The sequence below is a fragment of the Littorina saxatilis genome, linkage group LG9 (genome assembly GCF_037325665.1).
Source record: "Littorina saxatilis isolate snail1 linkage group LG9, US_GU_Lsax_2.0, whole genome shotgun sequence".
Lineage (NCBI taxonomy): Eukaryota > Metazoa > Mollusca > Gastropoda > Littorinimorpha > Littorinidae > Littorina > Littorina saxatilis.
Window position 1 is genome coordinate 43,176,807 of NC_090253.1, and position 26,796 is coordinate 43,203,602.

General features: G+C 42.0%; 1 protein-coding gene across 1 annotated transcript; it reads right to left on the reverse strand.

Annotated features, from left to right (window-relative positions):
• Positions 1–4,963: 4,963 nt before the first annotated feature.
• Positions 4,964–26,796, reverse strand: LOC138976168 (uncharacterized). The gene is made up of 6 exons (XM_070349009.1): positions 26,489–26,796; positions 21,455–21,607; positions 12,693–12,758; positions 11,938–12,132; positions 11,047–11,187; positions 4,964–6,340 (listed from the first exon to the last, which is right to left on the reverse strand). Exons 1-6 carry the CDS (start codon positions 26,645–26,647, stop codon positions 6,113–6,115), a joined length of 942 nt encoding a protein of 313 aa, XP_070205110.1. The 5' UTR covers positions 26,648–26,796; the 3' UTR covers positions 4,964–6,112.

Sequence of the window (26,796 nt, forward strand, 5' to 3'; positions counted from 1 at the left end):
AGCAATGACATCATACACTAAGAACTGCTTTACACATTTTTCCTACCAAAATACATGTGACCTTGACCCAAGGTCAAGGTCATCCAAGGTCATGCAACACAAAGCTGTTAATTCAAGACATAGGAAGTACAATGGTGCTTATTGGCTCTTTCTACCATGAGATATGGTCACTTTTAGTGGTTCACTACCTTATTTTGGTCACATTTCATAAGGGTCAAAGTGACCTTGACCTTGATCATATGTGACCAAATGTGTCTCATGATGAAAGCATAACATGTGCCCCACATAATTTTTAAGTTTGAAACAGTTATCTTCCATAGTTCAGGGTCAAGGTCACTTCAAAATATGTATACAATCCAACTTTGAAGAGCTCCTGTGACCTTGACCTTGAAGCAAGGTAAACCAAACTGGTATCAAAAGATGGGGCTTACTTTGCAAAGTTACGATCGCATAGGCTACACTTCGTGAGCCAAAAACTGCAATTGATTTGGCTGCAGGCTCTTGAAACTAAACGAGTTTGTGCTTCTATCACCTGTCTGAACATTACATTGTGTTTGCGTTGGGCAGGCATTGACTTTTTTCAATGTCATGGACATTGAATATGTTTGTATGTAGACATAAGGTGGATTGTTTTAGTTGAAGCTTATTCATTCCAATGTAATACTTCTTTTTAATAATGTGGATCTCTCTCTCTGAATGATTTCTCCGATTTTCAAGGCCATTTTGAAGTTTAAAATCAAATTTTTCATGTCAATCTCAACAGTGCAAGTACCATGACTGGTTTTACCAGTATGTCTCATCTGTAAATCTCATAGTAATAGCATTGATATTTGAATTGCATATATATATATAGAAAACTAAAGCTTTACAACAGAGTGTATCCCAATGTGTCATATTATGGTCAAAAGAAAAGAAAAAACATACAAACACGGGAAGCAAACTTGTGTTTTTGACACATGTAGAAATACATTTGCTCAGTTCGAACAGGCAGCTGGTAGTTTGATGTATTTTGTTGTTGTTGATACATTTATGAGTAGATGCCATCGACGGGCGCAGTGGCGTGGTGGTAAGATGTCGGCCTCCTAATCGGGAGGTCGTGAGTTCGAATCCCGGTCGCTGGTGGGTTAAGAGTGGAGATTTTTCCGATCTCCCAGGTCAACTTATGTGCAGACCTGCTAGTGACTTAACCTCCTTCGTGTGTACACGCAAGCACAAGACCAAGTGCGCACAGAAAAGATCCTGTAATCCATGTCAGAGTTCGGTGGGTTATAGAAACACGAAAATACCCAGCATGCCTCCCCCAAAATCGGCGTGTGCTGCCTGAATGGCGGGGTAAAAACAGTCATACACGTAAAAATCCACTTGTGCTAAAAACATGAGTGAACGTGGGAGTCTCTAAGCCCATCAACAAAGAAGCAGAAGAAGTAGATGCCATCGAAACTAATTATTTTATTTACTACCTCGATGCTCACTAGAGTTTAGTCTTTGCTGTATTTTAAATCGTTGTAGATTAAACAAGTGTACTTATAATGTAAAATTGTAGTTGTTTTAGAGTTACAGAGGCAAACAGACCTGGATCAACCGTTGGGATGGCATGAAGCATTGTCTCTAAAGTAATTGAAATATCAAAGGTGTTATATCAATATATCATTTGTCATCAAGGAGTGATACATGTAAACATTTTCAGCTTTGTTGTCGGGCGCGTGACCTAGTAGTTAGGAAGGACATTAGCCTTCTGTGCAGAAGGTTCAGGGCTCGAACCCTTATATAGCTCTCCCTGGTGGGTTGAAGGGTGGAGATTTTACTGATACCGATCTCCAAGGTCAAATAATGTGAATGACGGGTGCAAAGGCGTGGTGGTAAGACGTCGGCCTCCTAATCGGGAGGTCGTGAGTTCGAATCCCGGTCGCTGCCGCCTGGTGGTTAAGTGTGGAGATTTTTCCGATCTCCCAGGTCAACTTATGTGCAGACCTGCTTGTGACTTAAACTCCTTCGTGTGTACACGCAAGTACAAGACCAAGTGCGCACGGAAAAGATCCTGTAATCCATGTCGGAGTTCGGTGGGTTATAGAAACACAAAAATACCCAGCATGCTTCCTCCGAAAGCGGCGTATGGCTGCCTAAATGGCGGGGTGAAAACGGTCATACACGTAAAATTCCACTCGTGCAAAAAACACGAGTGTACGTGGGAGTTTCAGCCCACGAACGCAGAAGAAGAAGCTAGTGCCTTATCCCCTTTGTGTGAACATGCAAGCACCAGAAGGCCTGGAGTAAGAAAAGGGTTAGGAGCATTGATATAAGGAAGAGCAGCAACATATGATTTGTGTTTTATTGCACAGACCAATACAACATCGGCCTTTTTAAATGGTCTGATGAGTAAGAGCATGCAAATATGTATTATGCAAGTTGATTAGGTATTTTACAGAAGTTGCAATATTTCCAAGAGATATTTTTGATGTTAAAGGCACAGTAAGCCTCCCGTAAACCATCACAGAGCTCCCCGAGCGTCTAAATACAGTACAAGCATACTTCCATTTGAACGCTCACCGAACGGGAACATCCTGGCTGCTTTCTGTCGAGCGTGAGACATTTTCAAAGAATTTATTTTCGTAGACTTGTTCGTTAACAACAACGGCGCCTCGTTTTTGCTCTAGACCTAACTTTTAAAATCTAAATAATAAATTGACAGCTTGTTACACAAACATTCTTTAATCATAAAAGAATTCGTTTTTCATCAAGACAAGATCAGAACAATTCGAAGTTGTGAAAGTTTAAAAAAAAGAAAAGCCCGGAAGCAGGGTCACGCAAGGGTCGTAGCAGACGAAGGTTTATCAGTGCAAATCGCCGTTCCTCTCAACAGTCAAAAGCCATCGCTAGAGTTCTTGTGAACCACAGCCGTTGTTTCGTGCATAAAAAACGTGCTATTGTAGATAAGCTCACATCGAGTCGCATTCATGACTAACTGACGACTGCATTGTGAAAAAGGAAAACTGGATCACACGGGTTCACGATGGCTCAGGGGTAAGATAAACCACGCAAAAATAAATTCTTTGAAAATTGTTCGCTCTTTACGGAGGGCACCTAGGATGTTCTCAATTGGTGAGTGTTTAAATGAAAGGGTGTTTGTACTGTGTGTAAAAGCCTGACCATATCTGTGATGGTTTACGGGAGGCTTACTCTGCCTTTAAGAAACATCCCTGTAAAACCAAATGAAGTGAAACATTTTAAACAGTTTTGAAGGTGTGTATATGCTTGACTCTGTCAGTCTGTGTCAACATAATTTTATACACCTAAACTGTAATCCATATACATATTGACTACTGTATAACCTTTTGCATTGTTCGTGTTTTCTAAACTTGCAACATTCCATTAATAAATTTAATTGCAAAACACTTTTATCTGTCCAGAGAATAACTTAATTGATCTATGCAGACTAATGATGGAGCTTTAATTTTCCCTTGTGTCACCTTGACATTGACATTATATATCATTATATACCGTGCTTTCCCTGTTTGTTTGCTTGTTCAAATTTTCACTCAGTTTGCTTGGTTGTTTTTCATTCTCGCTCTTCATTTTGTGTGTGTGATGTTGCAAAGACTAGCTGTAAAAAAAAAAAGATCATGTGGACCTAACGCTATAATCCTTATGTAATAAATTTTTTTAGTTCGAGTTCATAAGGGGTTTAGGCCAGGACCCCCCGCGGGCTAGGGGGAGTCCCATATTGGTTGGGACGAGAAAGAATTTACCCGATGCTCCCCAGCATGTCGTAAGAGGCGACTAACGGATTCTGTTTCTCCTTTGTGTTAAGTGTTTCTTGTATAGAATATAGTCAATTTTTGTAAAGATTTTAGTCAAGCAGTATGTAAGAAATGTTAAGTCCTTTGTACTGGAAACTTGCATTCTCCCAGTAAGGTAATATATTGTACTACGTTGCAAGCCCCTGGAGCAAATTTTTGATTAGTGCTTTTGTGAACAAGAAACAATTGACAAGTGGCTCTATCCCATCTTCCCCCTTTCCCCGTCGCGATATAACCTTGAATGGTTGAAAACGACGTTAAACACCAAATAAAGAAAGAAAGAAAGTTTAGGCCAGGCGTTGATCACGAGTCAAAATCACAAAATCAAACGACCAATTACAAGATGAAGCTGCATGGGTGTGAGTCAAGGGAAGCAACTGCATTTTTGACACCATATCGCCATTAGAGCTTTTGTTATTTGTTTGTTTACTTTAGTTTGTTACCATGCTGGCCTCATTTTCGTGGTTTAGGAACAAACACAGCAGCTGAAGTCTAACATTGGCATTGTTCATCAAAGGAAGAAGTAAATCAATGTTGCAATCAAATGGAATGTATTTCAAATCTGAGAGAATATAAAACCTGACCAATATGATTTTAGAAAGATCCATCAATTCTGTGAATTGGTTTGTTATTATTATTTTTGTTTGGTTGCCTGTACCCTGTTCACCTAAACATGTATGTGCCCTGTTTGGCATGTTTTCCTCATCATGCTTCATCCTATCTGAGAAATGATTAAAAGGTGCCAGGAGATTGGTTCCCCGTAACTATAATTATACTCTTGTTGCACGTCTTAAATATTTAGAGTCCAGGACTGAGGTGCACGAAGCAAAACTGGTAGCCACCCATCTGGTTGGGAGCCAGCAGCAGGGTCTGATTGGTTGAAATCACAACAAATCTCAGTTTCAACCAATCAAACCCCGCTGCTGGCTCCCAACCCGTTTGGGTGACACCCAGTTTTGCTTTGTGAACCACAGCCCTTGTGTCACTTTGACATGCGCTTACATAATATATTGTTTTAAAAGTGAAATCATTAATGCAAAAAATCTGTTTGTCTCTGCATATGCGTCGTTCTTTCGGTGTTTTTTGTACCTCACAGTCTTTTCTATTCATGTTATTCTTTTGTTAACAGATTTATTGAAGTACAAATAGAGAAACTATAGAACATATAAGTTTTGATCATGTTTAATGACAAATATATATATAAAATCTATACAAAGAGCATGACATTGTACAAAGTTTTTTGTGTGTATTATGTATGCCTTTATGAATTCAAGCAATAAAACCATGGAATAAATTTGAAGATATTTTGAAGTTCGTTTGTACGTTCAAGAATGTTTTATTGTCACATAAATCGGCCTAGGAAAAAAAAACTGAATCAAAAATACACCACCTCCCAATTCAACAAAGGAAAAACCTATGTAAACTTTCTTTCATGTCATTCAATCCCTAAAACAATGAACAAATAGAAAATCTGAAGAAATTCATACACTGCACCAGACTAATTTTGCATTTGAAGAACAAACTAGTACCATTTTATTTGGGATCATGCTCAGTTGCTTACATTTTTGGTAGGGCCTTTGCAAATGCGTTGCAAAGGAAAGTACAATAAGAACTGCTTCAATTCATTCAAATGGCTTTAATAAACATTGTATAGCTGCCAAGTGTTTTTGTTTTTTGTTTTTTTGGGGGGCAGGAAATGAAGGGTCTGGATTAAGAAAGTGCAGAGAACCCAGTAACGCGAAGTAGTTAAGGTCCATTGGGCTTTATGGAGTAAGATTCGCAGAAACATTACTTGAAACTCTAGAGGTGGAGAGGGATGATTAAACATGTTTCCAAAAGCTGAGAGCAAAAATCAAAGTACTGGTAGCCATAACATATATTTCTCAAAGTTGTGACTCAATTATGTATCATTTGAACCCAGATCAGCGATACACTCTACATTTTTTTAATTACAGTATTTCATGCTGTTCAATTTTCCCCGCAAAGATTGATGTCATCAGATTTCTCCAAATGCTTATTTGTCTATGTGGTCAGGAAGAAGACCACTGAATGCACACTCTGTCAGCAAGCACTTTATACAGCCCACTTACTTTGTCAGTTTTGTATAGCACGCAATCAGTTGCTTTCTCCCGCCTTCTCCAAGTCGTAAATAAAACCACAAAGCAACACATGTCCAGTACAACTAGAGTTTTTTTCCAGTCGTCTATCCAGCACTGTCAGTAGCCATGAGTTTTTTTCTCTCCATTATACTCATTGTCGATTGTTTTGTAAGAACAGGATAAAAGACAGTAGCAATGTTCCACCCCAGCCCTAGATCACCGCCTCGGGGACGCCTGTTGGCCTTGTTGGTTGATCTGAACAGCTTTTCGATTCGAACTCCAGAACGCCCCTGTGAGTGGTCCACTCTGGCAGACGAGGTTGCCCAAGAAGGCTGGTAGGAAGAGAACACCCATCTGGCCCATGAACATGTACATGCTCAGGTTTAGGGGGAATTGCTTGATATTAATGCCAAACCCAACTGCCCCAAACCAGATCAAGGAGCACTGAAAATGAAAAAGAAACAAGTTATTGTCTCTTGGTGACGTTGTACGTCCTACTTGAAGTTTCAGTTGAACTTCCCAATATTTTCATCTTCTGCTGTCAACTTTCATGATTTACCGAATGCTTACTTTTTTTTGGCCATGTGTACGCTTCAATGCCGTTTTCCTCTCTTAGCATATTGCAGGGTCCCCACTGGTTTTTAGAAACAAAATTCCATGACTTTTCCATGACTTTCCATGAGCCTCAATAACATTTTCCATGACTAGATCCACAGGTCGCCATTTCCGAACACGCAAACTTTTTACGTCTTGTCACTGCCAGTTTTGACACTGGCTTGCTTTGCACTGAATTTGAGTCAGTTTCTACGCAGTGTCTCTTCGACAAGCAAGTCAAGCATTTGCTACGCAGTCAGATTATCGGTAATGTTTGCTGGTCCTGTCATTTCACTAAACTGGACCAGCCACTGTTTGTATCCATCTGCACTTTCGTAAATTCCGTTTTGTAACCGTCACTGTGACTTGACGAACTGTCATTTTTTTCACCGCGATACACAGTTCATTGCGAAGATCTTCCTCGGTAATTCGTTCCAATTCCGCATACTTTTTGTTGTCAAGAAACAACTCGAAAGAAAGTTTCAAACTCATCATCCTTCATCTTGCTTGTCGAAGCTCTAAAGTACTTTATCGATGCAAAAACAAAAGCAGAAAACTTCGACGAAACCGACTCAAATGCAGCGCAGACGACACGACGAGATAACGGAAGGAAGTGAGCCTCGCTTTGGCTCAAGTGCCGTTAAAAATACCGTTATTCTCGTATGCAGATACGAACAAGAAATTGGTCATACGAACAAGCCTTGTGCTGGCGACGCAAATCGCCGCTGGCTGGCAAAGGGGGGGGATGGCTGGGTGACGAAAATCGCCGCTGGCGTGCTAAAGGTTAATTTTTTTTCTTTCTTATTTTTGTTAAATTCCATGACTTTCCATGGCTTGAATTGAAATTCCATGACTTTCCAGGCCTGAAAAATTAAAAATCAAATTCCATGACTTTCCAGGTTTTCCATGTCCTGTACGAACCCTGCTATTGTCTCGCCCCATCCAATCTCTACTTTCTGGCCTTATCAAGGGTCTACTTTTTTTGCCAATGATCTGTAATTCACCCCTCCAATGCCCACTGTGTTAATATAACGTCTGTGGTAAGTTCTCTTGTGTAATAATTGCCTTGCCCTGCCTAGCTTTGGCCTTAATCTCTCCTCTCATACTTACTTGATTGCATTGACCAATGCGCTCTTTTTCCCTCTCTTCGGCGTAAACTTTCTTGCGCTTTCCCATCACAATTTTCTTGTTTTCTGAAATATCCCGCTTGTTTTGTCTAATGCAACCCCCCCCCCCCCCCCCCTTTTTGTGCGCATGGCTCTATCCTGTCGCCTATAGTCTTACTTTATCTACTGTGCACTTTCTTGCCCTCTCCGATCACTACATTATTGATTATTGACTTTTCCAACCTTTTTGTCATGCTTTCTCAGCTGCACACTTTCTTACCCTCTCCGATCACTACATTATTGACTTTTTCAATCTCTTTGTCATGCTTTCTCAGCTGCACACTTTCTTGCCCTCTCCGATCACTACATTATGGACTTTTTCAATCTCTTTGTCATGCTTTCTCAGCTGCACACTTTCTTGCCCTCTCCGATCGCTACATTATTGACTTTTCCAATCGCTTTGTCATGCTTTCTCAGCTGCACACTTTCTTGCCTGCACCGATCGCTACGTCATTGACTTTTCCAATCTCTTTGTCTTGCTTTCTCAGCTGCACACTTTCTTGCCCTCTCCGATCACTACATTATTGACTTTTCCAATCTCTTTGTCATGCTTTCTCAGCTGCACACTTTCTTGCCCTCTCCGATCACTACATTATTGACTTTTCCAATCTCTTTGTCTTGCTTTCTCAGCTGCACACTTTCTTGCCTTCTCCGATCACTACATTATTGACTTTTCCAATATCTTTGTCTTGCTTTCTCAGCTGCACACTTTCTTGCCCTCTCCGATCACTACATTATTGACTTTTCCAATCTCTTTGTCTTGCTTTCTCAGCTGCACACTTTCTTGTCCTCTCCAAGGGCTCACATCCATGAGAGGTGGCATAGGACAAATGTCCTGGACATTACAAAACTGATAGGACATTTCTCCTGAACAAAAATAAATCAATAGGACATTTGTTTTGGCAACAAAACATAAATTTAATTAAACTTGACTAGTTTTTTGTCACAAAGGTAACAGAACAAATAGGCAACTGTCAACCGGCTTGGACCAATCAGAATTGCGACCCTTGCAAGCTCTTCTCTATAAAAAGCACATAAAGTCTCCCCAAGTTTCGTCTGCTTGTAGAGACACATCGCTTCGCTAAACATCGATAAAATAGCAAATCAAACTACTGTAAATGGGAAAGTACAGACATTGTCCGGATCAAATGAAAGCATAATCGGACAAGGACCATTTTGTGACAAAAACAATAGGACATATGTCCTCTTGTATTAAAAATGTATAGGACATTTGGAAAATGTATGTGTATGTCCGATGTCCGACGTGGATGTGAGCCCCTGCCTCTCCGATCACTACATTATTGACTTTTCCAATCTCTTTGTCTTGCTTTCTCAGCTGCACACTTTCTTACCCTCTCCGATCAATACATTATTGACTTTTCCAATCTCGTTGTCTTGTTTTCTCAGCTGCACACTTTCTTACCCTCTCCGATCACTGCATTATTGACTTTTCCAATCTCTTTGTCTTGCTTTCTCAGCTGCACACTTTCTTACCCTCTCGGATCACTACATTATTGACTTTTCCAACCTCTTTGTCATGCTTTCACAGCTGCACACTTTCTTGCCCTCTCCGATCACTACATTATTGACTTTTTCAATCTCTTTGTCTTGCTTTCTCAGCTACTGTCACCTTTTTGCCCTTTCCAATCACTACATTATTGACTTTTCCAATCTCTTTGTCTTGCTTTCTCAGCTGCACACTTTCTTGCCCTCTCCGATCAATACATTATGGACTTTTCTAATCTCTTTGTCTTGCTTTCTCAGCTGCACACTTTCTTACCCTCTCCGATCACTACATTATTGACTTTTCTAATCTCTTTGTCTTGCTTTCTCAGCTGCACACTTTCTTGCCCTCTCCGATCAATACATTATTGACTTTTCCAATCTCTTTGTCTTGCTTTCTCAGCTGCACACTTTCTTGTCCGCTCCGATCACTACATTATTGACTTTTCCAATGTCTTTGTCTTGCTTTCTCAGCTGCACACTTTCTTGCCCTCTCCGATCAATACATTATTGACTTTTCCAATCTCTTTGTCATGCTTTCTCAGCTGCACACTTTCTTGCCCTCTCCGATCACTACATTATTGACTTTTCTAATCTCTTTGTCTTGCTTTCTCAGCTGCACACTTTCTTGCCCTCTCCGATCACTACATTATTGACTTTTCTAATCTCTTTGTCTTGCTTTCTCAGCTGCACACTTTCTTTCCCGCTCCGATCACTACATTATTGACTTTTCCAATCTCTTTGTCTTACTTTCTCAGCTGCACACTTTCTTACCCTCTCCGATCACTACATTATTGACTTTTCCAATCTCTTTGTCTTGCTTTCTCAGCTACACACTTTCTTACCCTCTCCGATCACTACATTATTGACTTTTCCAATCTCTTTGTCTTGCTTTCTCAGCTGCACACTTTCTTGTCATCTCCAATCAATACTGTCTTGCTTTCTCCACATGTTTTTGCCCGGTTCAATCACAACTGCATGATTTGCTTTCTCAACTGCGCACTTTCTTGCTCTTTCTAGTCATTCTGAAGAGACGATAAATAATAATAACCAACCAACCAATCTCTCAAGTCAATTCTGTCTTGCTCTTTTTAAAAGCACACAACATTGCACTCTCCAATTGGTTTTTGTGGGTTTTTTTTTAGGTCTAAATAAAACCTGTCCGGCCCTCTCCAATCACCATGTCTTGTTTTCTTTGATGCACACTCTCTTGCCCTAACCGATGGACAGTTTTGTTTCTTTCCGGTGTTCACTCACAAAAATCAACGGTTCTTGAATAATCAACACTTTTAATCCCTCTAGCACCTACTCTTTGCGTTGGCCTTGCCCACTTTCTTGCCAATTTCAAAAAGCCCTTTTTCTTGCAAATCAAACATTATTACCTACTTTCTTTCCTTCTTGAATGTAAATATCACTCACCAAGACCGCTGTCCGGGCAGACAATATAAGAAGTGTGATCGACAAGAAGACAAATATTTTAGCGATCACCACACCACACATGTCCCAAATACAGGCATGGGAATTGAAAAAAGTCAAGGGCTGAAAATATCTAAGTACTAGCAAAGTTGACGGCGCGAAGCACCTAGCCTTACTAGGGGGGTCCGAGGGCATGCCCGCCCGGAATTTTTTCTCTCCAAAGAACCCAAATGGTGCAATTTGGTGTCATCCGAGCTCCAAGTTTGCCATTAAATTCAGTTTTTAGAACCATTTTTGCCTCCCTCATGTATTTTTTCGGCGGACACTTTTGCTTTTTCGGCGGAAAAAATATATAAAATAAACCGGCAGAAATTTGCCTTTCGGCGTACAATTCCCATGCCTGCAAATAGTTTCTTAGACTGGGGAGAAAAAAAATAGACAAGACGGGACAAGACAAGAAGAAGAACTGACCAAGACTCTGGAAATGAGGACGGTGTGCTTGTCCTCGCTGTAGCGAAACCGCTGTCCTATCCAGGGTATAACGGCGAGGCCCAAGAAGATACAGCCGTTGATGCGGTGCAGGTAAGCATGCAAGGGATCTACTGAACGGTCCTGAAACAGGCAGAACAAAACATTGGTTGAGATGAAGGCCATACCCAACTCCCCCAAACCAGACCAAGGAGCACTGAAAATAAAAAGAAACAAGTACTTATAGTCTCTCGGTGACGTTGTCCTACTTCCCAATATGTTCATCCTCGGCTGTCAACTCTTATGACATCGAATGCTTACTTTCTCCCACCACGTGTATGCGCCAAAACCCAGCCACGGTCGGTAAGACTTTTCATTAGTAATGACCCACAAAAGCATAGTTTCTTGCAATTTTTTTTTTTACTCCAGAAGTAGTTTCACCTCAATTAAAGTGCCTTATCTTACGGCAACCACACAAATACTCGTTTTTGATCAATGACTTGTATAAGTGTGAATGCCGTTGCCATATGTCTGTCTGTCTGTTTAAGTATGTGTGTGCGTGAACGCTGAAATATCAAATGTTTATTGTACATGTAACTTGCCAACTCTGAAAGCCACAACTTGATTTCCTGGAACATAAAGTATAAACCTCTGGCAATAATCTTGCGTAACAGCCATCAGCATGCCAACAGCTGCACACTATTCAGAGGGAGTGATCCCTATAAACTAGTCACAGTTCAACAGACACGAACCATGGAATCAACTGACCCAAGATTGCTTTATCAATTCTGCCATCGACATTATCAGAAATTAACTCAACATGAGTGTGGTTAGACTGAACTAGAAACCAACTATTGTTTCTCAAGATTCAATCAAGACATTGTAGTGACTGACCACAAACTGTCCGACGAAGGCCGGGGCGATGAGTTCCGTCAAGGACAGCAGCAGGAGCAGCAGGAGGTCCATCAAGAGGAACTTGTTGATGTCCACGCGACGGATGTGGATGTTGACGCGACTGCCCGTCCTAATCAGCTGCACCGCCATCACCAGCGACCACAAGCAGCACGGCAGCAGGCAATACATCAGGTGCTGCAAGAGGACACAGACGAGTGTGGCCAGTAAGCCTGTCCTTAACTGGGCGAAGTCGACCTCGCGAAGCTGGTCGCACGAAGTTTTAGCACTGAGTTTTCTGTTAAAAAGACTTCGCGAAGTCGATTTCGGGCTCAGCTAAGGACCGCGTTTACAAGGTCATTAGAGTGAGCTTGAAATTATGTCAAGGCTAGTCAGTCGGGGGAACTTTTGCAACTGTGAGAATTCATTGTCGTTGAAACGCACATGAGCTTCTTTCCCGAACCCTCCCCCTCCTCAACTCTCAGCACCGCTGGAAGACAACAGCTGCAGGCTTTCTAATGGCCACACGCAGTGCATTCCAATGAATTTCGTCTTCTTCTGACTTTACGGTTTTCTTTATCTTATGTTTTGTGCTCAGTGAGGAATACTATTTCTGAAAACGAAACTCTCAATTTTAAAGCTTTTTTCTCTCGATTTAAACCATCAAATTATCAAAACTTTCTCGGCCTATAAAGCGGTCGTAAGGCGAGAGCCTAACTGTGTGAAAATAGTGCAGGAGAGAGTCGCTGGCTACTCACGAAGTCACTGAAGGTTTTGAGGCGGTAGTGGTCTACACCCATTACGATAGCCGCTCCAAGGTAGCCCTGAAATCATAGTCACATGAATTATGAAGTGTTTCTGCTTCTTCAAAATAACTTTTGTGTACCAATGTCAGTCTGTTTAAACCTCTCGTGCGTCTGTTCGTCGAGTTTGCAAAGATGTTACACTTAATGGTCCATTGTAACATAAAGCCGTATTGAGTTGTAATCACTCACACATTAGAAGCACGTCGCATGTACGGGCACACGAACACAAGCTCTCTCTCTCTCTCTCTCTCCCGGCTGGTTTATAAAGAGTAGGCCAAGAACAAAACTGCGCATAAGATCGATGCGGATTCGTTCTAGATTTCTTTCTTTCTTTCTTTATTTGGTGTTTAACGTCGTTTTCAACCGTTCAAGGTTATATCGCGACGGGGAAAGGGGAGAGATGGGATAGAGCCACTTGTCAATCGTTTCTTGTTCACAAAAGCACTAATAAAAAAATTGCTCCAGGGGCTTGCAACGTAGTACAATATATTACCTTACTGGGAGAATGCAAGTTTCCAGTACAAAGGACTTAACATTTCTTACATACTGCTTGACTAAAATCTTTACAAACATTGACTATATTCTATACAAGAAACACTTAACAAGGGTAAAAGGAGAAACAGAATCCGTTAGTCGCCTCTTACGACATGCTAAGGAGCATCGGGTAAATTCTTCCCCCTACCCCGCGGGGGGTTCGTTCTAGATTGACCCCACCCCCCCCCCACACACACACAGAGGTTCAAGACACTAAGTTGCACATAAGTTGACCTGGGAGACCGGAACAATCTCCACCCTTAACCATCAACTAGAACAGCCCCCCCCCCCCTTTTTTTTTACATTTAGTTAAGTTTTGACTAAATGTTTTAACGTAGAGGGGAGAATCGAGACGAGGTGTGTGTGTGTGTGTGTGTGTGTGTGTGTGTGTCTGTCTGTCTGTGTGTCTGTCTGTCTGTCTGTGCGTGTGTGTGTGTAGAGCGATTCAGAGTAAACTACTGGACCGATCTTTATGAAATTTTACATGAGAGTTCCTGGGTATGATATCACCAGATTTTTATTTCATTTTTTCGATAAATGTATTTTATGACGTCATATCCGGCTTTTTGTAAAAGTTGAGGCGGCACTGTCACACTCTCAATTTTCAATCAAATTGATTGAAATTTTGGCCAAGCAATCTTCGACAAAGGCCGGAATTCGGTATTGCATTTCAGCATGGAGGCTTAAAAATTAATTAATGACTTTGGTCATTACAAATCTGAAAATTGTAATTAAAATTATCCTTTTATAAAATGATCCAAAATTACTTTTATTTTATTCTTTATCATGTTCTGATTCCAAAAACATATAAATATGTTATATTTGGATTAAAAACAAGCTCTGAAAATTAAAAATATAAAAATTATGATTAAAATTAAATTTCCGAAATCGTTTTAAAAACTATTTCATCTTATTCCTTGTCGGTTCCTGATTCCAAAAACATATAGATATGATATGTTTGGATTAAAAACACGCTCAGAAAGTTAAAACGAAGAGAGGTACAGTAAAGCGTGCTATGAAGCACAGCGCAACCGCTACCGCGCCAAACAGGCTCGTCACTTTCACTGCCTTTTGCACTAGCGGCGGACTACGTTCAGTTTCATTCTGTGAGTTCCACAGCTGGACTAAATGTAGTAATTTCGCCTTACGCGACTTGTTTTGTGTTTTGTTTGCTATACTATATCAAGCTGTCCAGCTTTCTAGACAAAGCCCACAAAAAAAGAATCATGGTCATTCTTTCACTATTCTTGCGTCAAATGTTCTCTAAGGTCATCCATCTCCATGTCAGTTTTATTGTGAATCTGCCTCTGTGACTTGAACAAGAAATCATGAATGGATAGTGAAAACAGGAGCCAGCATGATTAACCAAAATGGACTGGCTGTGCACGAACATTGTCGCAATATTAAAATGCCTAATGTTCATTACGTCACGGAAATAATTCGTCGCAGAAAAGTTACGAGATATGTTCGATTGGTACAGTGGTAGCCTTTATCAGACATCTTTAGTACTTTACCCAACTCTAACTCAAAACGCCACTGGCTGAACCTACAGCGTCTGAAAAGGTTTTAGGACCCAGCTCATAAATCGGAAAAATAAGGTGAAGAAGAAAAGCCAGATCAAAGTCGATCTGAAGCTCATTTCATCTGCTTGAATTTTTTCTTCTTTTTCTTCTTCTGGGTTCGTTGGCTGTAATTCTCACGACTTTTACGTATATGGCCGTTTTCCTCCACAAATTTTGACATTCATACTCCGTTTTCGGAGAGAGAGGGTGGCAGGCAATCCATGCAAGGAAGAATGAGTTTCAAGGAAATAACTAACGCCGGGTGTCCAGGGGTATCCAGGTTTCCCAATTGCTTCGTTTCCGGCCGATTTATGTGGAGCACGTGATGCGCACAAAAAATATTGGCGGTTTAGAAGTGTCGTCTGCGCAATGATCGCGGCGGCTTTCTTGACCGCCAAGGACGACTGTGCACGTTGTGAGACGTCATTCGTTAGACCTCAATTGACAATAGCCCCTTGTGGGGGTCAGGGGGCAACTCCACCAGAAGGTGAAACATGTTGGCCTTGTAAAATAATTAACGCCGGGTGTTCAGGGGCATAGCCCCTTGTGGGGGGTCGGGGGGCAACTCCTCCAGAAGCCGAAGCATTTTGGCCTTGTAAATTATGAATGTAACCCTGTAACGTGTTGGTCTGAGTTCGTTTACGTAACATGCCAGATGGATGCAGATAACAGTCATTCATACAGAAGGACAGTCGACATCGTGTGTAGCAGGAAAAGGAAGGTTCTTTATTCATGCAAACGCATGTCTGCATACATAATTAACCAAGGGGAATTATTCGCCAGCATACTACCTGATAGTATAGCAGCAGTTATCTCAACATCTCCCCCTTTTACAAAAGGAATTAAAGAAACCATCTTTAACTTTATGAATACCATATCATGCAACTTTTCCGAAATAAATTCAAAATACCGAAACGGTTAACATAATGTTCTGATTCTTTTAACTTCTGTCTGTTCGCGATAATGTTCCGATTCCACTGTTACAGATTACCGTCCGTCAAATGAACACACTGTTGCTTATCTTTACTGGATAGTGTTCATAAACTTTAACAAAAGAAAACGAATCTGAAATATTATTTCTCGGTACGTTCCGATACCTCCGGAACACTGGAAATCTGATGCACACAGAAAATTACTGTTCTTCAAATCTCGCTGGCTTTTTTACAGTTCGGCCACTGCGAGTTACGTAGTCTCCGGGAGTCGAAGTACTGTCCTCGGTATCCACACTAGCTGCTATCTGGTGGAGGATCAGGGTCAACACCTGGAACGGTGTCTGGTACCGCTTCCGGTACTGGATCGGCTTCTCTGCTGGCTGGAGCTGGAGCCACCGGACGAAGACGAAGATGATGTTTCCGGTTGCGTCTTCGGTCCCCAGTAGTGTACGGACGATGTAGGATCTTGGTGCGCACTGCTCTCGCACCTCAGCTGGAAGTTTCCACCCCTTCTCACCGTCACACTTGACGAATTTGTTTGTTTGTTTGCTGAACGCCCAGCCGACCACGAAGGGCCTTATCAGGGCGGTGCTGCTTTGACATATAATGTGCGCCACACGCAAGACAGAAGTCGCAGCACAAGCTTCATGTCTCTTTCTTTCTTTATTTGGTGTTTAACGTCGTTTTCAACCACGAAGGTTATATCGCGACGGGGGAAGGGGGGGAGATGGGATAGAGCCACTTGTCAATTGTTTCTTGTTCACAAAAGCACTAATCAAAAATTTGCTCCAGGGGCTTGCAACGTAGTACAATATATTACCTTACTGGGAGAATGCAAGTTTCCAGTACAAAGGACTTAACATTTCTTAATCTTACATACTGCTTGACTAAAATCTTTACAAACATTGACTATATTCTATGGTATACAAGAAACACTTAACAAGGGTAAAAGGAGAAACAGAATCCGTTAGTCGCCTCTTACGACATGCTGGGGAGCATCGGGTAAATTCTTTCTTGTCCCAACCAATATGGGACTCCCCCTAACCCGCGGGGGGTGGCTTCATGTCTCACCCAGTCACATTATTCTGACACCGGACCAACCAGTCCTAGCACTAACCCCATAATGCCAGACGCCAGGCGGAGCAGCCACTAGATTGCCAATTTTAAAGTCTTAGGTATGACCCGGCTGGGGTTCGAACCCACGACCTCCCGATCACAGGGCGGACGCCTTACCACTAGGCCACCGTGCCGGTACACTTGACGAAGACTTGGTCGCCTGGCTGTAGAGGTGAAAGCGACTGTACCCCGTTGTGCCTGTCGAATGTCTGCTTCTGCCTCCTTTTGGCTGCTTCGTCACGCTGTTGTAGTTCGGCTCGGTTGATGTTCTTCGGTTTCAAGTTCTCAGGAAGACATGGTAGGGCGGTGTTTCGAAGTCGTCTCCAGAACGCTAGTTCTGCTGGACTTGCATCAAGGGCAGGTATCGGTGTTGAACGATACACCAACAGTCCCAAGAAAATGTCGTCCTGGCAGAGAATCCTTTTCGCGATTTTCAGTCACCGCGCTTTCCGCGTCGCCGTTTGGCTGAGGGTAGTGAGGGCTGGACGTTACGCGCTTGAAACACCAGTCTCTCGAAAATGCTTGAAACTCGGCCGACGTAATTGTATACCAATTACCATTGTCTGATACAAGAGTCTCTGGAATCCCATGACGAGCGAAAATGTTCTTGAGCTTCAGAATCACTGTTCTGGACGTTGTATAGATCTGGTAGGTAAGCTACATCCAGGTATCTGGAATAATAGTCCATCACGACTACGTAGTTCTGTCCATTCAGTTCCATCAAGTCAGTTCCCACTTTCTGGAATGGTCTCTCTGGCAGAGCTGATGGAATCAATGGTTCTGAACGCTGAGTGGGTAGGCGCTCGGTGCAGAAGTTGCACTTAGCTACCCGATCCTGGATGTCCTTGCTAATGCGAAGCCACCACACACATTGGTTGGCTCGCTCCCTACACTTGTTCACACCTTGATGTCCATCATGGATGTGTTCCAGTATATCTTTCCTCATGCTGAAAGGAATCACAATTCTGTCGCCCTTGATGAGTAGTCCGTTGTTTACAGTAAGTTCTCCTCTCACTGCAAACAAATCTCTGGCTGCTAGCTTCACATCTTCTTTGTACCGCGGCCACCCAGTCTCGGTGTACTCGAGCGCTGTTTTCAGGTTGACGTCTTGGAGAGTGTCTGCCCGAATCTGCTCAAGCCTGCGGTCTGACATTGGCCACAAGGATGCGACTGTGTCGACGTAAGCTTCTACGTCGTTCTGTAGTAATTTTTCTTGTCGAAGAGAAGTTTTGCCTCCCGTCAAGGGACTACGTGAAAGTGTGTCCGCCACGAACATCTCTTTTCCGGGTTTAGATCTGGCTTCGGGTTTGAATTGCATCAAACGCATGAGCATGCGTTGGCAACGCAGTGGCGTATCCGTTAAGTCCCTTGTGTTTATCAAGGGTATGAGGGGTTTGTGATCTGTGCACAATACAAACGTTTCGAGGCCAACCAGGTATCTCTCGAATTTCTCACACGCCCACACTGTCGCGAGACACTCTTTCTCTATCTGAGCGTAGCGTTCTTCAGCTTTCGTGAGAGTTCTGGAACAGAAAGCCACAGGACGAAGTCCCTCTTCGTGTTCCTGCAACAACACTGCGCCCAGTCCGTAACTGCTTGCGTCAGTGCTCACCGTCGTTGGTTTAGCTGGATCAAAGAACGCCAAGGTAGGTGCTGTAGTCAGTTAGCGTTTCACTTTGGCGAACGCTTCTGCCTGTTCTGGTCCCCACGACCACACACTTTCTTTCGTCAGTAGCTGATTCAATGGTCTCAGGACTGAAGACAGGTTTGGGAGATAGCGACCAAGATAGTTCACCATACCCAGGTACCGCTTGAGTTCAGTCACGTTCGTTGGTTTCACCATGTTGCTGATAGCCTCAACTTTTGACGTGTCAGGTCGAATGCCGTCTTTACTGATGATGTGTCCAAGAAAGTTTATCTCAGATTTGTTGTACTCACACTTTTCGTCGTTCAGCCGTAGACCCACTTCTTGCAGTCTGGCATGTACATGATGAAGAAGACGAGCATGTTCTTCTTTGTCAAGTGAGTGGCAAAGGATGTCGTCGTAGTAGCATACAAGTTACAACGCCTGGAATGTTCACCAGAATCTCTGTCATAATTCTCTGGTGCTGAGCTGATCCCAAAGGGTAGGTGCGTGAAGAAATAACGCCCGAAAGGAGTTATGAAAGTAGTGAGTTTGGCAGTTTCTCTGTCCAACGGTATCTGCCAAAATCCCGATGCAGCGTCGAGCTTCGAGAACACTGATGATCCACGTAGCTGGTGTATGACGTCGTCTACTGTCGGCATCATGTAGCGTTCACGCTCGACAGCCTGGTTCAACTTCTTCAGATCAACACAGATTCTAATCTTGCCGTTCGGTTTCACCACCAGTACGATAGGCGCTACCCATTCTGTAGGCTCTGTGATCTCCTCAATGACGTTTCCTTCTTTCATTGATTCTCTTCAATTCCTCCTTCGATTTGTCCATGAGAGGAATAGGAATGCGTCGTGCCACCGGAACGGAGTAAGGAACTGCTCCTTCTCTCAGCTTTATCTTGATTGGTGTACATTTCACTTCACCGAAGTTCAAACTGTTCAGGCTTTTCACTAAACCCATGGAGTTTGCCGTCTTTCTGCTCAGAAGGTTGTCTGTTTCATTGTCGATGACGTACACCTTGACAGACAGATCTGTCACTGTCGACTGGAAACTTCACATGACGTTCAGTTTACCACCTGGACTTATCAGTCTTACAGTCTCACATGGCTGTAGTTTCGGCTTTCCCCAAAAGCTCCAGGTTCGCTTGCTCACGATGTTCACATCTGCACCGGTGTCTATTTTGAAGTTCACCCTTCTGTGTAGGATGTTGATATCGACTCTCCATGGTTCTTCACCACTGTCCACAGAATCAACAAAAAATGTCTCTTCAGTCACCTGTGGTACGTTGTTTGCTGGTGCTGAATTAACCTCGTTCACACTTTTGCTTCTACACACACGAGCAAAATGTGATATTTTATGACACTTGTTGCATCTCTTTCCATGTGTTGGACCCTGTCCCCGTTGGTGCGTTCCGCCGCACTTGCTACACGCGCCTGTGGTGCTTCGCGCGCCTGTGGTGCTCGTCGGTTTGTTGCCAGCCTTTCTTTATTTGGTGTTTAACGTTGTTTTCAACCGTTCAAGGTTATATCGCGACGGGGAAAGGGGGGATATGGGATAGAGCCACTTGTTAATTGTTTCTTGTTCAAAAAAGCACTAATAAAAAAAATGCTCCAGGGGCTTGCAACGTAGTACAATATATGACCTTACTGGGAGAATCCAAGTTTCCAGTACAAAGGACTTAACATTTCTTACATACTGCTTGACTAAAATCTTTACAAACATTGACTATATTCTATACAAGAAACACTTAACAAGGGTAAAAGGAGAAACAGAATCCGTTTGTCGCCTCTTACGACGTAACGACATGCTGGGGAGCATCGGTTAAATTCTTCTCCCTAACCCGCGGGGGGATTGTTGCCAGCCGCCACTGGTCGTCTTTTGTACTTGAAAGAAGCCGCGTCGAGCGATGCACTTGCTGTTTGACCTCTTTGCTGCTGTATTTCTGATTTCACTTGTTCCTGTTGTCTAGCAAACGTCACTGCTTTTTCTAGAGTCAGTGCTGAAGTGCTTGCTGCAGACTTCTTGAGTTCTGCACTGAGGCTGTTGCTATTGATGGGTGAATCATGACTGAATGTTTGCACCATGTTGTTTGTTTACATGGTACAATCATTGTTTAATTGAGTATCGCTGAATTTACCTAAGGTTGCAATGTAGATTTAGAATCAGTGCTGTTGACATTTGTGTGAGTGCGTTTTAACTGCAGACGCTGCTCGCTACACAAGAAAAGCTAATTTACCTTGGTTATGGTTTTCTGTCGATCACCGTGCTTCTGTTCAAAGTGAACTTTGTGTTTCGTATAGGTTAGATGAAACTGTGCTTGGAGAACTCGACCCGCTGTGCAGTAAAGAGTTGTTTCCACTTCATTTTCAGTCTTGCATAGTGTTTCATTGATTCACCTTGTGTCAGTGCTACGTGCCATTTTTTTTTTTTTTTTTTTTTTTTTTTTAGATCAGTGTCAGTGTGCATTTTTAGATCAGTGGTGCTTTGTTCGTGGAAGGGAGGTTACTCTAGCTTTACCTCCAACCAGAACAGCGAGGTTCGTTTGCTGTCACTATCACTATCAGTTGATTCTTATCACAATCAGTTGATCAGTTCTTCGCTTTTGTTCTTTTTTGACTCGACCTGCACCCAAAGTGTAAAGATAAATGCTTTGTTTATTGAATCGCTTACCTCAGATACGTATCATGGTTTTGTCTTCTGCGAATGTTGTGTTTTCTTTTGTTTAGCCATGTGAGCAATGCTCTTCAATCCACAGAACCATGTTCGGTGCAGGGTCAAGGGTCAGCAGAACTATAGTTCCTCGGCCAAACCGGAATCGGTACTATGATTATTTTTTTGAGCCCATTATGTATTCATTGAAGCCGAAAAATACAACATATATATATGCACATAGTGGTATTACAGGGGGGGGGGAGGGGATCCGCTTATACTGACCACAAGGCGGGAGAGTGTGAGGGCAGTCCTGCAGGTGATGTCCACAGTGGTGCGGCAGAAGAGCCAGGTGACGGCAGGCATGAGCAGCAGGATGCATCTTGTTCCCACCAGGAACTCGTGTTGTGCGTCCACCGCCGCGCTCCCAAGGCACATCTCCAGATGGCAAAGAGAAAGGTCAGAGTCAGGAAATATGTGGTGCCTCTCTCTACCTGTTTTGGTAATGTTGAACTTTAGCGTTGTTAAAGTCAGGAAATATGTAAGGCAAAAAAAAAATTGTCTGTTTTTGGTCACCCGACCGACCCTAAATTTCGGCGCCGACCCTAAACTTTTTTTTTCCAAACTCAATTTTTTTTTTTTTTTTTTTTTTTTTTGTGGTAAAGGACAGGGTGAGAAAATGAACAACAAAAACGTGTGAAAACGAAAGTCCGCTGACGATTTGTAAATGTGTTGAGTGTCTTGTCTCAATGTATAGTGAATCCAGTCTCTTTGCGCGACTTTTTAAAGTTAGTTTTATTGGTCTACATTTAGGGTAAAAAAAAAAATTAAAAAAAATGTTTACAAAAATAAAATCCCGACCTACCGACCCTATTTTTTTTAGCCATGTTACCAGAAACAGACAATTTTTTGGGGGCCTAATACGGGAACATGCTCCTAACTGTTTTGGTAAGGCCTAAAAAAAAAATAGGTGTGGTTACGGTAACCCGACCTACCCTATTTTTAGGAGCCGACCCTATAACTTTTTATTACATTTGTCAAAAAAAGAAGAAAAAAAGAAAAAAAAACGAATCCAGAAAACGCAATGAAAGCGAAAGCGCCCGAGTCGCACACTTATTTCCCTGTCAAGTAGGTTTAATTTGTACACATTAGAAAAAAAAGTTTAAACAAAAAAAAAAGTGATTGCCTACCTTCCTACCCTATTTTTTTTGGCTAGGTTACCGTAACCACACCTATTATTTTTTTTGGCCTAATGTTGAACTTTAGCGTTGTAAAAGTCAGGAAATATGTGATACGGGAATAAGCTACTGCTTTGGTAATGTTGAACTTTAGCGTTGTAAAAGTCAGGAAATATGTGATACGGGAATATGCTACTGTTTTGGTAATGTTGAACTTTAGCGTTGTAAAAGTCAGGAAATATGTGATACGGGAATATGCTACTGTTTTGGTAATGTTGAACTTTAGCGTTGTAAAAGTCAAGAAATATAATTATGGGATACGGGAACATGCCTCTAAGTTCTAACTGTTTTGGTAATGTTGAACTTTAGCGTGGTAAAAGTCAAGAAATATGTGGTACGGGAACATGCCCCTTACTCAGTTACTGTTTTGGTAATGTTGAACTTTAGCGTGGTAAAAGTCAAGAAATATGTGGTACGGGAACATGCCCCTTACTCAGTTACTGTTTTGGTAATGTTGAACTTTAGCGTTGTAAATTCATAGCTCACAATTCAGGGGCACTTAAGCCTCTAATTTTGCAGAACCTGCTATTGTAAGTTACTTAGGTACTCCTGGAAAAGCGGCAGTAAGGCAAGAACCTACCTGTGTGATAATAGCGCAGGAAAGAGAAAGGTGAGTCAGAAAATACGTGGTACGGGCACATAGCCTACCCCTAACTGTATTGGCAATGTTGAGCTTTAGCGTTGTAAATTCATAGAGCTCTCAAAATTCAGGGACATTTAAATTTTAAGCCTCCAATTTTTGCAGAACATGCTTTTGTAAATGTAAGTTAGTAATTGTAAACATAACAAGTCATTTTAGATACCTTTGAAGTCACGGAATTAACTGTACGGATGCTTTCCGTTTGCATGCGTTTTACTTTTAGAAGGAAACCGTGAGGGCGTAACACAACACCTATCATAAATCGATATGTGGTTAATGTTATGTGACAAACGGTGTTAAGTTAATATGCTGGTGACAGGTGTGGCGTAACAAGAATACACCCATCTGCATGCTCGTGGTATGCACTGGCTTGTTCTTACTCCTTCACCCCCCCCCCCCCCCATTTATTCAGTTACCCCTTCTTTCTGCTCCCCCCCCCCCCCTTTCCCCTTAGCCATGGGATTGATCATCCGTACAGTTTCCACTTCCACAGGGATGTCGGAATGCCCTCCCCCTCCCCCAGTTCAGTTACACATTCTGTTGGAAGCATCAAAAAGATGACGGAGGAAAATTCATGAAAGCAGCAAAAAGATCATTGTTTGCCACAGCTGATGTCTTGATCATCAACAAAAGAAACAAGTCGCGTAAGGCGAAAATACAACATTTAGTCAAGTAGCTGTCGAACTCACAGAATGAAACTGAACGCAACGCAACGCAGCAAGACCGTATACTCGTAGCATCGTCAGTCCACCGCCCGTGGCAAAGGCAGTGAAATTGACAAGAAGAGCGGGGTAGTACTTGCGCTGAGAAGGATTGCACGCTTTTCTGTACCTCTCTTCGTTTTAACTTTCTGAGCGTGTTTTTAATCCAAACATATCATATCTATATGTTTTTGGAATCAGGAACCGACAAGGAATAAGATGAAGGTGTTTTTAAATTGATTTGGACAATTTAATTTTGATAATAATTTTTATATTTTTAATTTTTAGAGCTTGTTTTTAATCCAAATATAACATATTTATATATTTTTGGAATCAGAAAATGATGGAGAATAAGATGAAAGTAAATTTGGATCGCTTTATAAAAATTTTTGTTTTTTTACAATTTTCAGATTTTTAATGACCAAACTCACTCATTAGTTTTTAAGCCACCAAGCTGAAATGCAATACCAAACCCTGGCCTTTGTCGGAGATTATTTGACCAAAATTTGAACCAATTTGGTTGAAAAATGAGAGCGTGACAGTGCCGCCTCAACTTTCACAAAAAGCCGGATATGACGTCATCAAAGACATTTATTGAAAAAAAGAAAAAAAACGTATGGGGATTTCATACCCAGGAACTCTCATGTCAAATTTCATAAAGATCGGTCCAGTAGTTTAGTCTGAATCGCTCTACACACACACACAGACACACACACACACACACACACACACACACAGACAGACAGACAGACAGACACACATACACCACTACCCTCGTTTCGATTCCCCCTCTATGTTAAAATATTTAGTCAAAACTTGACTAAATATAAAAAGATGACGGAGGAAAATTCATGAAAGCAGCAAAAAGATCATTGTTTGCCACAGCTGATGTCTTGATCATCAACAAAAGAAACAAGTCGCGTAAGGCGAAAATACAACATTTAGTCAAGTAGCTGTCGAACTCACAGAATGAAACTGAACGCAATGCAACGCAGCAAGACCGTATACTCGTAGCATCGTCAGTCCACCGCGCACGGCAAAGGCAGTGAAATTGACAAGAAGAGCGGGGTAGTACTTGCGCTGAGAAGGATTGCACGCTTTTCTGTACCTCTCTTCGTTTTAACTTTCTGAGCGTGTTTTTAATCCAAACATATCATATCTATATGTTTTTGGAATCAGGAACCGACAAGGAATAAGATGAAGGTGTTTTTAAATTGATTTGGACAATTTAATTTTGATAATAATTTTTATATTTTTAATTTTTAGAGCTTGTTTTTAATCCAAATATAACATATTTATATATTTTTGGAATCAGAAAATGATAAAGAATAAGATGTACGTAAATTTGGATCGTTTTATAAAAAAAATTATTTTTTTTACAATTTTCAGATTTTTAATGACCAAACTCACTCATTAGTTTTTAAGCCACCAAGCTGAAATGCAATACCAAACCCCGGCCTTCGTCGAAGATTACTTGACCAAATTTTCAACCAATTTGGTTGAAAAATGAGAGCGTGACAGGGCCGCCTCAACTTTCACGAAAAGCCGGATATGACGTCATCAAAGACATTTATTGAAAAAATGAAAAAAACGTATGGGGATTTCATACCCAGGAACTCTCATGTCAAATTTCATAAAGATCGGTCCAGTAGTTTAGTCTGAATCGCTCTACACACACACACAGACAGACAGACACACACACACACACACACACACACACACACACACACACACACACACACACACACACACACACACACACACACACACACACACCACGACCCTCGTCTCGATTCCCCCCTCTACGTTAAAATATTTAGTCAAAACTTGACTAAATATAAAAAGGGGTTTACACTTCTCTATCAGGAATTGTAATCAGTGCTTATAAAAACTATAAATCATTTCCAGTCACGTTACAGTTTTAACATAAATGACGTCTGCATGAATTTCCAATGAGTTCACAGATCTATCAGGAGGCTGACGCAGCCTGACTGACTATTAGGGTTTAACGTTCTCTTAGACCAACTGGTCTATATTGGGACAGGTATTGGTAATACGCTGAAGATATGGTGTGATACTTTGATTCGAACAAGCCCGCTGTGGCTGTCTTCTTCGACACACCAGCATTGGGTTTGTCTCGTCAAAGTATCGAAATACGATCATGATAATCAGAGACGAGAGGTGATGCATGCATGCGTGTCTTCGTGTTTTCCAAGCCCCGAGACTTTCGCTGTGAACGTGGGATCTTTTTCGTGCGCATGTGTGCACACGGGGGTGTTCGGACACCGAAGAGAGTCTGCACAAAGTTGACTCCGAGATATAAATCTCTCGCCGAACGTGGGGATCGAACCCACGCTGATAGCGACCAACTGGCTACAAAGCCAGCGCGCTACCAACTGAGCTACGTCCCCGCCCCGACGCAACCTTCCATGACTACTCCATTGGCGTGGGTGAAATGGTCATGAAGAAACTAGGAATTCCTGCATCAGAAACTGATTTTCTGATAGATTTCGTAATTTTCAAATCATATAGGAGTTAGGAGTCATACAGGAACACATCTTCTTGTCACTTGGCTATTTCTCTCCCAGATTATGAACATTCAAAACTTTCATCCTGGCCTTCTCTTTGCATTAGAATTTAGACTAATCTAAAACAAACCAAATGACAGTTCCAAAGTTCCAAAGTATAAAACAAGCACAAACAAAAGATCCAGACACATGTTTACAAACCAGAAAACTACCTGTTTGAGGATGTCTTTGGCATAGTAAAACGTAGCGCCGCCTGCAGCGATGGAAAACAGGGTATCCGTCCAAAGAACAAGTCGAAGTCGGAGAGTGCAAAGTAGCAGAGCAACGGCAACGCTGATTCCGACTCTCACCAGATCTACAGTGGGAATCATTTTTACCCTGGCAAGAGAGACACTGACAACTCTGTGTCCGTTGCTTCGTCAGGAAGGACGAAAGTCATTTTTACGGGTACTTTGCTGTCGTTGTTTACGTCGTAGTCATTATTCCCGCATTTCCGTTTGAAAAAATTTCGTTGACCGTC